Here is a 14,084-nt window from a genome sequence, read left to right as displayed (position 1 = left end):
AAGAGACCCTGGTCCTTTTCCGTGAGTGTGTCTCAAACACTTGTTCCAAGCATCCCTGCTGACCTTACCTTGTCACAGAAGACCTTGATCTGGCAGTAGGCCCGGTGCACAGGCTTGTTGCTGCGGTTGTTGTAACTATAGGTATCAATTTGAATGTTAAGAGGCAACCCCTTCACTCCCTTCTGGGAAGAGAAGTCTGTGCTTAAGCAGTTCACAGAGATGAAAACCTGCAAAGGGAAGAGAAGGTTCCATAAGCAACAGGCACCAAGTCAAACCTAGCACAGCTCATGAAAATATTAACATCACTGAAATTACTCAAGTCTATTTTAAATGAGAAGTTCAGTTTCTCATTTTTTAAAAAAGGGTTTTTAAAAAGAGGTGATCAGAGGTTTATTTTAAAACTGCTTTTGGCCATAGAAATAGCAGACCTTAAAGAGGAGGAAGAGTCGGCAGCTCTGAACCTCTGCTCATGTTTCCTTCCGGAATCCCTAATATCAGCTAGGACAGGGGAAGAGGCTGATTAGCTTTCCCGATGCCATTTTCCAAAGTTACCAATAGCATAGCTCCCTCTGCAGTTGTTCTGTAACTTAGTAAAAACTTCCTGGGAATCCACCTATGTTTACGTTGACACCACCTCTTAGGATAACCTGTAGTACTCTATGTCCTCATATTTTAGAACTTATGAAATCGGTGTTCCTCTAATCCACAATTTTTATAAGATTCTAATGAAGTTCCCTCTCAATCTCTGCCCATCCAGACTAAACAGTCCTCATTTCTTTCCAGTTTGTTCTTATTAATCTTTTGGTTAACAAATCACATTGGGCCCAGTCTTCAAGGAATAATTTATAATTTACAATTATTTCCACACTCCTTTCTAGGTACGGAAATATCAGTGCAAGGGTCTTTTATTTAAACATAACTGGATTCTTTACATGTTCAGATTAAACCTAAAACCAAAGTGGTGAAGTTTGTTAATAGACTGAGAACTTAACGATCACTAAACACTCAGGAATGTGTTCCTCGTTCAAGACGTTCCACACAGATGCGGTCAAAATTTCCTAGAATAACCTGGGAAGATGTTATGCTGGTGGGTCTATTTCCATGAGAGAAAAGAAGAATCCAATTCCTTAAGCCACAGTTCTACTATTCAATCATGAAATTACTTCAGAGAAACTGTCTAAACCAGACTTTGAGCTTCTCAACCCACAGTTTCAAAAGTCTGCTTTCCTATCAGTGCCCAAGCCACCACTTCCCATGGGAGCAATTTTTTTTTTTTTTTTTTAAGACAGTCTGGCTCTGTCGCTCGGGCTGGAGTGTGGTGGTGTGATCTCAGCTCACTGCAATCTCTACCTTCTGGGCTCAAGCCATGCTCCCACCTCGGCCTCCCAAGTAGCTGGGATCACAGGTGTGTGCCACCATGCCCAGCTAATTTTTGTATTTTTTTTGTAGAGACAGGGTTCCATTATGTTGCCCAGGCTGGTCTTGAACTCCTGAGCTCAAGTGATCCTACCATCTTGGCCTCCCAAAGTGCTGGGATTACAGGCAGGAGCTACTACACCCAGCCCACAAGAACAATATTTAAAGATGACTTCCAAGTGCAGTAGGTTAGTACCAGGTACACTCCAGCTGTTAGTGTGTGCCTGAGCTATGCACTAAGCCGGCGAGAAGCCATCCAGGGGGATCCCCCACCATCGAAATGGAAGACAGAAGATGTCATACCCTTCTCTCCTCTCCTGGGCTCCAAATCAGTTATCTCCCAGCACACTTTCTCAAAAGTTAAAATAAACTGAGTCACATTATGAATACGACACTGGAAGCTGCTACTTAAGAGGAACCCAGTGCACAGCAAATAAACATGTGCCATTTCCCAGCTATTTTTATCATTCTGGATTTTTAAAATGTTTTTGAGCTCCCTTTCAACTAGTTTTAGAATTTATTTCTGATGCATGTGTACCACATAGTGGACATTATTGGAATTACAGTTTTTAAAACTAAGACTGGCCCATTTCAGACCCAAGAGCTGACAGGGGAAGATTCCTTCTAGCCCCTGGGTCAACAACCAAGAATGGGTCCACCAGGAGCAGCACTGGGTGTCACTGGCTGAACCAGGGCAGATGGGGAGAAATTTAAGTTATAATGGGGGTGGGGGACAGCCATAATAACTTTTTTTTTTGAGATGGAGTTTTGCTCTTGTTGCCCAGGCTGGAGTGCAATGGTGCAATCTCAGCTCACCACAATCCTGCAACCTCCGCCTCCTGGGTTCAAGTCCTTCTCCTGCCTCAGCCTCTGAGTAGCTGGGATTACAGGCACTCACCACTACGCCTGGCTAATTTTTGTATTTTTAGTAGAGGGGGGGTTTCACCATTTTGGCCAGGCTGGTCTCAAACTCCTGACTTCAAGTGATCGGCCCGCCTTGGCCTCCCAAAGTGCTGCGATTACAGGCGTGAGTCACCACGCCCGGCCCAGCTATAAGAACTTTAAGATGAAAGAGAAGGAAGGGAGGGAGAAGAGGAAAGTCAGGATCATGGTGACAAAGATGGCTCTCTAGAAGGCATGCAAAATGCAAAAGCTGAGGTCGAGATTTTACCCTCACTCTAGGCTACACACTGTTTCTCAGCAGGAAAAGACCAACACATCCTAAAAAGAGGAAGGACTTGTTCAAGTTAACAGATTTAAAAGTCATTTCTGATCTTGTCCCTTCACAAGCCCTCCACCCCAGCTGGTTTCCTCACCATCCCCGAACACAATCTGCACATCCATTCCCGCCTCACCTCAGTCCTCGTCCGCTTCCTGCTCCAGGCTTCCTGCTCATGACTTCCCAGGCAGGCCTGCCTCCACAGCTCCCCTCGTCTGTCTCCATCTGTAAGGCCGGCCCAAGTCCCACCCCACACATGGTCACAAGCACGCAGATGGCAGCACGGGCTGGCAACACAGCAGAGGGACCACACACTGTGCACCTGACGTCAGGACCTGTGCTGGGCATGTCAAGCACGGTCTCACCGAATCACCCACAGGGAAAGGGACTATCATCCTTCTTGCACAGATGAAGCCCACAACGGTGTTTAAAGTTGTCCCAAGGTAGAAAGCGATGCACTGGGGTTCATTGGAGGGCTTTCCCCTTCACACCCCACTACGACTCCCAAACCAACATCTTCCACAAATAGCTGGCTCTGATCTCCTACCTGGGATGGTTTGCCTTTTGATATGTGCATGGTTTATTCTCCCTGACTAGACTGTAAATATTTAGCAGGCCGGGTCCGTAATTCTACGCTTTGTCCCTTCTAACACCGAGCACAGTACCTTATCCTGCCTGCTATAATTTTTCTTTCCACTTAAGCTTATTTCCAGTAAATAAGTAAATTGCTTTAACTTAAAGAATACCTAGATCTAGATATATACGCAAAAGTGGCACATACATTACAGAAAATATGTGCTTTGACTTTATATCTTTTATTTATTTATTTATTTATTTATTTTTGAGATTCAGTTTCGCTCTTTTCGCCCAGGCTGGAGTGCAGTGGAGCTATCTCGGCTCACCGCAACCTCTGCCTCCCGGGTTCAAGCGATTCTCCTGCCTCAGCCTCCCAAGTAGCTGGGATTACAGGCTTGCACCACCACACCTGGCTAATTTTGTATTTTTAGTAGAGATGGGGTTTCACTATATTGGCCAGACTGGTCTCGAACTCCTGACCTCATGATCCGCCCGCCTCGGCCTCCCAAAGTGCTGAGATTACAGGTGTGAGTAACTGCTGTCAGCCACGTTTTTTTAAAAAACACTTCAAGTACAATCCCTAAATCCACAAATCAGAGGTATGGAGAGTCTGCGGAATGCATTCAGGTTTTTAAAAAAGTCCATGCAAACAACTAAGCAAAGTAACCAAACCACCATATATTTTTCAATTTACAACCAAATGGAAAATCCGAATTTTTTCTGTCATTCTAGGCCATGTGGCTCAATTCCTAGTTCAAAAACAGCTAGCTGCCTGGGAAAGTTCAACTTTACCCTCACGATTCCAGGAAGTCTTCGACCCAAAGTGATACTACCTTTACAAGAGGATTTCACAGTAATCCAACCCGAAACCTAACCTCCCGTTGCTTCTCGGTTTCAAGTTTCTATTCAAAAAAGAAATGAGCAGGGGCCAAATCCCAGGATCAGGGCAAACACAGAGCTTCGGCACCGCTTTGCCCATGCTGGTGTGCATTTGTGATGATCTGTGGTCTCTTACTGATACACATTTCTCTCTTATTTCAAAAAATCAGTTATTTCCAAACTTGGCAGTTTTCTAAATGTATTAAAGAAAGTTTACAATGGTCCTAATTCAGCATTAAAAAAAAATGCTACCTTGCCTAGATAAATACACAAACATCCCAGGAGAAGGTGACAAAGCTGTGAAACGTAAGCACTGCAGGCCACGAACATGAGAGACAGGAACAGTGGGCTGAAGATGCCAGACAGAAGATGGGGCCGGTGGTCGCGATGCCCCTGCTCTTAAGAAAGGATCCAAGGTAAGAACACAGACGATCAAGGGGACATGCTGGTGCAGAGGGGACATGTGTGCTGGGTTTAACCCTTAACCAAAGTCTACAAGCGGAGCCACATTCCCAACAGAAGCAGCTTAGGTCTAAACATCAAAGCATCTGAGCTGGCCCCTAACTAGCGCTGCAACCCAGGGTCCTTACCTGTCAAAGGGCAGAGTGAATTCGTGGATCTCTAGATGACTACCTCTGGACTTCCATGATTATATACTTACATTGACAAAGGATGAATCCTATATCTATACTGTTTTTACTGGTGACAATAGTTTCGTGTAATACATTTATCTATCAACTTTTTATAAGTCATATTAGTTTAAAAATACCACATAAGTTGCCAGTTAAAGTCATCACAATAACTACTTATGTAAAACTTAAGAATCTCATACAGCAATGGCTCTCAAAGTGTGATGCCAGGAGCATCAGCATGAGGGAACTTGTTGGAAATGAAGATCCTGGTGCCCACCCCAGACTCACTGAATCCAAAAACTCAGGGAGAGTGGAAGGGGAGGTTAACAAGCTCTCCAGCTAATTCCAAATTTAATTCACACTAAAGTTTCAGAATCCTGTCTGTACAACAGTGCCTCACAACCCTGACTGAATTAGTTGTGCCTGGCAGGACTTAAAAACATACGGATGTCGGATGTCCTGGCCACACCCCAGAGATTCTGATTTCATTGTCCTGGGGTGGGTTCGAGATGCTGGGACTGTTTTTTTTTTTTTTTTTTTTTTTGTGCTCTGCACCAAATTCGAGTAATTTGAGTGATTGGCCAAGATAGAAACCACTGCAGTAAAGTGATTAGTCTTCTAGCTGCTTACACACTAGGATCCACAAAAGGTCTCCCTTGGCTCTAAAACTCTGAGATTATTAAAGCAAGTTCCAATACATGGCTTCCTTTCCTTAAAGAGTGAAGATATTTTTTTATGTATTTATATGTATGCCAGCAGGTTTTTAACATTAAACAAAATTTTTACAGAGGCATAGCCCTATCAAATAAGAATATTCATGTAATTTAACTTAAAGAATACCTAGATCTAGATATATAGGCAAAAGTGGCACACACATACAGAAAGATCTAGATTAAAGCCATTTTGTTCAACCCTGCTATTCAATAAGATCATGCAAATCCTCATATACTAAAAAGTTCTTAAGATATTAACCAGGAAAAAAAAACCAATTACACACATATTAAACTCTCCCGCTTATTTTTATTACTCATGTTATGTTTGATTTCATAGGGATTGGCATTTGTGGTGAACTTGTGTGTTCAGCTGAAGGCTGAGGTTGTAACTCTGAACCACAGGACAAAGCATGATGTGTTGCCTTCCTCACTAAACGGCAACCTCCTTGAGATGACCCTGTCTTAATAATCATCTCTATGTCTCATGCCTGGATCATAACACATGCTTAACATATGCTTTTAATAAAAGGAGGAAAATACATACTAGGTATTGAATAAGTATGCCTAAGAATAAGTACAAAGTAGATACATAAAATATTTTTTCATCCCCTTATCTAAACCAGAAGCAACTATTTTTCTGTAAAGGGCCCGATAGTATTTTCACATCCGTGGGCCACATGCAACTACTCAACTCTGCAGTAATAGTATAAAAGTAGCCACGGATATGAGTGTGGTGGTGTTTTGATAACACTTGATTTATATAAACAGGCAGCTAGCTGGCCCAGCCTCAGAGATGTCATCTGCTGACCACTGATCTAAACCATCCTCTAAGTTGCTTGGACATTAATTTATCCTTACATCATCATGATGGAGTAAACAGGAAGGAGGTGTATTTCTCTGTTTGTAATTGAGTATTTCCACTTTCCGCATAAGTGACTTCCTGGCAAGACATCCAGTGTGTGCTGTGCCCATGCATCGCTCCCCTGTGGAAACACACTGTCCCTATCAGCATAGCCCACGCTCATGGAGGGACCAGGGAAGTTCTGAGGGAGAAGTGCAGCTTCTGGGGAGCTTCATGGTCAGGAGGCGGCCTTCTTTAGTCTGCAACTAAACAGTTTTGTTTAATGTTAAAAACCTGCTGGCATACATATAAGGCGAGTGTAGAAACACAAGCCAGAGCTCTCCCTTGGGTCCAGTGGGAGCAACAAGATGGGCACACTTTGTTCCTCAGTTTTAACACTTTGCATGGATTCTACCTAATGGGGAGCCCCGAGTGAGCAAGACCACAGGGCTATTCACCCAAATCCAGGTAAAACCAGGCTTGGACCGTTCCTATCCTGCAGACAAATAGTATCAATGTGATTACAGAAAACACTCCACTATCTTTACAGAGGATGGGAAAGAGGTAAAAAGTACGATGAATGAGGACACATCCAACTCCTCCTTTATAAAACATATGGGAGTGCATGTATACACACACACACGCTTAAAAAGCCCCATTTCAGAATCGGAGTAGGCTGAAGATTTACAACCTTCCTTCTCTAGAAAGATGTGAAGATCTCTCACATAAAACTTTAAGAACTCAAAAGATGACCTTTTCTGTTTTCATGCTTCCCACTTATTTTGAGAGAAAACATTTGTATTCAAATAATTAGAACATTAATGTCAAAAGATGAGCAACTAATATTATTCCCACCCAAATTATTGGAAGAGAAAAAAACTAACCACAAACATAAACTGCTGAACAATCCAAGGTGCTCTACAAGATTCCTTTTAAAACGTCTAGCCCATTTTTCTAAGGACAGTTCCTCATTCCTGACCAATAATTTATGCACTTAGAATGTTTCAAAGTATTTAATTTTGTTTTCAAACCTCAGTTTGAAAATGAGAGGAAAACAAAATAAAATGATTTAAATGATCAAAGGATTAACTGATACAGACTTTTATTCTAAATGCTCTCAAGCACAGAAACCAACAAGAAATCAGATCTTGAATTTATGATGATTCCTCCAGGAAGCACTGCGGCAGCCACATCAGCGCTGTTCACACTTGGCTGCTTCCGCCAAGTTAGTCCTCAAAGAGAAAACAAGGAGGAAAAAGACAAAACAAAACAAAACAAACAAACAAAAAAACCCACTGTGCTCAAAACAGAGATCACCATCAGAGGTTCATTTCATAGCTGGTATAGGGAAAGTAACTGAGAATCAGTTTTATAAAATCCCCAACTCACCCACTCCTTTTGAGCTTTATCATCAACACCACAAACCAAGACACAATTCCAATAAAGCTTGCTAACTGTGTAGTCTAAAGAGAGTGGTCAGGAATGTGAACTTTAACAAGTAAATTTAATTTGTGGAGAGAAATTACAGAAATATTTTTAACTCTCCTAAATCATAGAAAAGAAGGCATGAACAAAGCACTTGGAGTTCATTAGTTAAAAGTTACAAAAACATTAAGTGGTGAAGTTAGGAGCTAAGAGATGAAAATGTTTAATACATATCAGGGCTTTTTTCATGAACTAGCAAAAAGGCTGCTCCTCTTTAAAAATTACCACAATGACAGTAATACTCATTCTATATTATCATTCACCTATAAGAAAATAATCCAACATCCAAATATTAGTCTTAATTTTTTTCTACTGAGAAATTTAGGTAAAATTTTACATGGTTTTGTAACATTGCTGCTATAATGCTGAAAATAATTTCCATAAGACTTTCATAATACAGTTTGCTCAAATGAGTAGAATAAAACAATTTCAAAATTTGAGCACTGGCCAGGCGGTGGCTCACGCCTGTAGGTGGGAGGATTGCTTGAGTCCAGGAGTTTGAGACCGGCCTGGGCAACATGGCGAGAACCTGTCTCTAAAAAAATAAAATAAAATAAAATAACTGGGTGTGGTGGTGTGCCCCTGCAGTCCCAGCTACATGGGAGGCTGAGGCAGGCGTATGGCTTGAGCCTAGGAGGGAGAAGCTACAGCGAGCTGTGTCATGCCACTGTACTCCAGCCTGGGCAACAGAGTGAGACCCTGTCGTTAGAGTGAAAAAAAAAAAGTGAACATTTAGATCCATTGAGACTAATATGAAGCAACTTTATGACAGTTTGGATAAGATTTTCTTTTTTTCTCTTTTTTTTTTTTTTTTGAGAGAGAGTCTTGCCCTGTCACCCAGGCTGGAATGCAGTGGCGCCATCTCGGCTCATTGCAACCTCTGCCTCCCAGATTCAAGTGATTCTCATGCCTCAGCCTCCCAAGTAGCTGGGATTATAGGCACGCACCACCACAACTGGCTTTTTTTTTTTTTCTTGAGAGGGAGTTTCGCTCTTGTTGCCTAGGCTGGAGTGCAACGGCACAATCTCGGCTCACTGCAACCTCCACCTCCCAGGTTCAAGTGAATCTCCTGCCTCAGCCTCCAAGTAGCTGGGATTACAGGTGCTTGCCACCATGCCTGGCCAATCTTTGTATTTTTAGTAGAGATGGGGTTTCACCATGTTGGCCAGGCTGGTCTCGAACTCCTGACCTCAGGTGATCCACCTGCCTTAGCCTCCCAAAGTGCTGGGACTACAGGCACAAGCCACCATGCCCAGTCGGTTTCCTTTTTAAAGACCTGATTTTCAAACTAAAATAGAGTAAGTGCTCTGTTCATAAGACCAAGTGAGATGTCACAGGTGCTCATCCAGGCAGCATCATCTCAGTGCTTGGGAAAGTGAAAGAGCCTAGCTAGGAAAAACCACTAATAATCTTCAATGGTTCTCTGCAGTTTGGTGGCAGAAATCCAAATTCTCAAGGCCTTCCAAAATCCAGATCCAAATGCCCATTCTCGTTCACACCTCCTTTACAGGTACTTCCAAACTTTGGGGATCTTCATTTTCTCTGCCCCTGAATTTTAAAATATCGTTTCCTCCATTGTCTACTGACATACATTTCCCTTATGGATAAAGACTCAGCACCAACGGATATACCCTTTCTCATCACCATCCCCTTATCTGCCCAAAGGGGAATCCCTCATGTTCTCAGCTGTGTCCATCGCACTCTGTGTACAGCTCCATTTTACCACTTACCAAGTTGGACTAAGTAGCTTTTTCCTTCCCTCAAACTTCCTGTGAGGCCAGATTATATGGTTTGGCTGTGTCCCCACCCAAATCTCCTCTTGAATTGTAGCTCCCATAATTCCCACGTGTTGTGGGAGGGACCCTGTGGGAGATAACTGAATCATGGGGGCGATTTCCCGCATATTGTTCTCGTGGTAGTGAATAAGTCCCATGAGAGCTGACGGTTTGATAAGGGGTTTCCCCTTTTACTTGGCTCTCATTCTCTCTTGCCTGCCACCATGTAAGACATGGCTTTCACCTTCCACCATGACTGTGAGGCCTCCCCAGCCACATGGAACTGTGAGTCCATTAAACCTCTTTTTCTTTATAAATTACCCAGTCTTGGGTATGTCTTTATCAGCAGCATGAAAATGGACTAATACACCAGACTGAGATTCTTCAGGGAAACGGCCGCTTCTGTATACTCTCATCACCTCGGTCAAGGTCATCACCTGGATCAAGGACAGGGAGGACGGAGCGAGAATCTTAACATTCACCTCTGTTTAACTCCTGTCCCTGTAACACTGCAGTTAGTAAGCTCCCAAGGCCCCTTGAAGGCAGGGATGTTGTTCATTTTAAAAATTTCTTCCAGCTGGGCGCGGTGGCTCATGCCTGTTAATCCCAGCACTTTGGGAGGCCAAGGGGGGCGGATCACTTGAGGCCAGGAATTTGAGACCAGCCTGGCTAACATGGTGAAATCTTGTTCTACCAAAAATATAAAAAAATTAGCTGAGTGAGGTGGCGCAAGCCTGTAATCTCAGCTACTCGGGAGGCTGAGGCATGAGAATTGCTTGAACCCGGGAGGTGGAGGTTGCAGTGAGTCGAGATCATGCCACTGCACTCCAGCCTGAGTGACACAGTGAGACTCTGTCTCACAAAAAAAAAAAAAAAAAAAAAAATTCTTCCAGTGTTTAGCACATATTTTGTATTTCTTCCAATTATTATCCATTATTAAGTGGTACTGTATTAAATACTAGTAATGAGAGACAGAAAAACGATGAGCATACAAAAATCTACATACTCTCCAAATCTTATTTCAACAAGTTTCAAATCCTCATAAAACTGTAAATACACAACAGTGCCCCCACCAAATAAACATAAACAATAAAAAGAGATAATATAAAGTTACAGAAATTAAACATTTTCTTCCAACCTCTAGTAGAGGACCCTCTGAACAATAAAATGGCTACAAATCAGGCAATTAAATGAAAGAGACAGATTGCTTAATATTAGGCAATTGCCAAATATTAGTGTCACTTCAGAATCTTAATCATGTATTCCTAAACATTTTCAGTAGCCTACCACAGTCTATGTGAAAGACTACATTCCTTAGCATTCAAGCTTTTTATGTGACTCCGATCCACCTTTCCAGCCATACTTTGTACCACCTGTAACAGTATTTCCCAAATGTGAATACTATACATATCCTCTTTAAAAGGTGAAAGTTTCACCCTTAAAAATACACCCAGATCTGAGTCTGAGAAATGCTACTCTATTTAAACGACTGCAAAATGTCTGATCACCCAGCACCCCAAGACCTCATGTGGCCTTTATCTGGCTTCAACCCCAAACCTAAGCACACACCCCGGCACTGATGTCTCCTGGCAGCATTTGGCTCTGGTGGCATGCAGGATATGCTTCTGACTAAAGTCTCATCATTGACTTGAAAACACAACATTACACAGCCTCAAAGAACCTCCAGCCCCAAGACCCTTGGCCCACAGACCCCACGGATTGGAGACAAGCTCCTTGTGAGAGCACCCCACGACCTTCCTATGCAGTCCCCCTCGCTCCTGACTCAGAAGACATCAAAGGTCACAGCTCATTCTGGGCTCTGCATGCCAGCCTGGTTCCCACTATCCTTTGGGAACCCCCCACCCCACTGGGGTCACCTGAGAAGCGTGACGAAACTTCTAAGTAAGGTTCCCTTCCTTTGTGTCACCAGCATCCCTACACTTACTAGAGTGGAATCCTCCTACTGAGTTCTGAGTTTTGGGTCACGGACTACTCACCTTTCCATTCCAAGAGCATCTTGGCAGTGCCTGGCCAATAAGAAATATACGTTTCCTGAATGAACGACCCACTTTCCTAAACTCCAGCCAAATAAAACTACATGCTGCTATGGTATTTGGGCTACATTTATACCATTCTTTGACCCTGAAAAACACCTATGAAGCTGATACTATTTTGGCCCCATTTTACAGATGAGGAAACCAAGGCTTAGAGGTTAGGTAACTTGTTGTCCAAATCCACAAGTTATTTGTGTTTATATATATATATTTTTTTGTTTTGTTTTGTTTGAGACAGAGTTTTCATTCTTGTTGCCCAGGCTGGAATGCAATAATGCAATCTTGGCTCAACCTCCAACCCCGGGTTCAAGCGATTTTCCTGCCTCAGCCTCCCAAGTAGCTGAGATTACAGGCACGCACCACCACACCTGGCTAATTTTTTTTTTTGTATTTACTAGAGACGGGGTTTCACTACATTGGTGGGCTAGTCTCAAACTCCTGACCCTCAGGTGATCCACCCGTCTCAGCCTCCCAAAGTGCTGGGATTACAGGCATGAGCCACCACGCCCGGCCTGTGTTTATATCTTTCTTTTAAGCTGACTTGAACTCCTAGGTCATCAGGGTAGAATCCAAAATGCCAAGCAGTTTTTTACACATACTGAACAGTAAATATTTGCTGAATACTGACTGACTATTTATATCCCCTGAATTATTTTGGAAAAGATTATAGTATTTAGAGACTGCCTGAGACACACTGAGACATACAAGGTAAGTGCCAGGGTAGAGATAAACCCACCTCACAGGTTATGACCTGGTTTTCTACTGTGTGTATTCACTTTTAGTTTTCAATTCCTATCTCCAGTGACTATCTTTCTGTTACAAAAGCTGCAGGTACCTAACAATTTTTATTTGATAAATACAGGTTTAACCCTTCATGTTGCATTTACAGATGTGGTAATGTCTGTGACTTCAGACTCCTCTGTGACTAGAGCTGTAGAAGACAAGTCTGCAGCTGTCGCCTCTGCACTACACAGGCCTTAAAAGGTGAAAGCACCTCTTCAGACTAAGCTGTTCCAGCTGCCCCTTTTCCACTTACATTCACAACAGCAACTCTATGAGGGGAAAGATAAGGAAAAATAAGTAAGATCCAATCAAACACCTTTTGCAAAAATATTCTGCAGCCCCAGCAAAGACTCTGGGGATTCCCTCAGCTAAAAGTCCATTTCCCTGGAAATCTTAAGAGCATGTTTTTACCCTCACTTACAACATAGACCAGAATACAGAGTATAATCTCCTCTGAGGACAGGCTTTATGCTTCAGTCATTTTCTTACTCTTTTGCAGTGCTTACATAGAGAAGTGCAACAAACAATTCGCTCAATGAATGAATGTACAGTTCGGGAAGCTGACTCCCTGCAAAATGATTTCCTAAGTCAGTTCTTCCACAGATGCAACAGAGTGATCACCTTGCATAGAATTTCCTGGATGTTAGAAAACAGTCTAATTGGTCAATAACGAGAGAGAGAGAAAAAAAAAAACTTTGAGGAAGCGTTTTGCTTTTGTGAATCAGAGGATGATCCCCAGCAGGCTTCTGGAAGCACCAGCCCGCAGAGCTGAGAGTGCCTGCTGGCCCACGTCAGTATGGCGTGCTGTCACGTGTGTATCATCATGCCCAACTAAAAGTTTCAAGTGAGTTCTAACTACCTGGTAAATATATCAAGAAAATATCTGTTAGAAGGCAGAAAAGAAAAAAGTAATGTAGGTTGATTTAACTGGAGAAGATGCTTCAGAAAGTTGGTCACCAAAAAAAGTTTTACATTCCCAAAATGCACTTATCCTCACTGCCTACCCTAAAAACATTCATCTTTCACAAGAATATCACATAGCGCACAGTCTCTGGCTATTGGTATCTTTAAACTCAAAAGAGACAGTGTCAAGCTGTGACTGAGCCTCAGGCTTTGAAGATATAGATGGCAAAAGACACACAGTTAAACAGGTGACAAAGCCAAGGCCAGGACCCAAGTCTCCTGATTCCAACCTCAAGGCTCTTTTCTCAAACCCACACTGCGACAGTGACAAATAGAAAGCCAGAGAAGTACCTTGTGGAAAAATTGTTTGGTGAAGTAGACGAACGTAGAGAAAAGGGCGAACCCCGAATGGTTCTGAGCAGGTTGCTTTTTGGTCACGAGGCATGAAATTAAAGGTCTCTGCATTTCGAACCACAGAGCTAGGCTGTTCCAAACTTCCTATTTGACTTCACATAAGTCATGAGTCTAGCTGGTGACGTGGCTCCATGAGACAGCAGCAGCGGTCGTGGACACAGGCCCAGTTGCCTCTGGGAGTCTTTATCATTTTAACCCATCCTAGTATTTAAATTCAATTTAGTCAAATGCCGACATAATATCATTTCAGAAAGTAATCTATCTACTAAATTGAACGTAGAAACCCTAGGGAAATTTCTACTTTAATTCTCTAAATCAGTGAAAAAGATTGCTCTAAGATAGTTCATAGAAACCTAACAACCAAAATTAAAATGTGAGGTCCATAATGTAGTTT

The 14,084-nt window shown here is 42.6% G+C and overlaps 1 protein-coding gene across 2 annotated transcripts in view; it reads right to left on the bottom strand.

The window, feature by feature from the left end:
* GRHL1 (grainyhead like transcription factor 1) overlaps positions 1–14,084 on the bottom strand; it is a 51,635-nt gene that overhangs the window by 15,519 nt on the left and 22,032 nt on the right. For both annotated transcript variants that reach the window (XM_025353909.1, XM_025353910.1), the window contains exon 9: positions 69–227. In XM_025353909.1, coding sequence (XP_025209694.1) covers positions 69–227 — 159 coding nt within the window. The remainder of the gene's footprint in view (positions 1–68; positions 228–14,084) is intronic.

The sequence above is a fragment of the Theropithecus gelada genome, chromosome 13 (genome assembly GCF_003255815.1).
Source record: "Theropithecus gelada isolate Dixy chromosome 13, Tgel_1.0, whole genome shotgun sequence".
NCBI classification, from domain to species: domain Eukaryota; kingdom Metazoa; phylum Chordata; class Mammalia; order Primates; family Cercopithecidae; genus Theropithecus; species Theropithecus gelada.
Note: the sequence above shows the minus strand (reverse complement) of the source record. Positions and strands in the feature narration are given on the sequence as shown.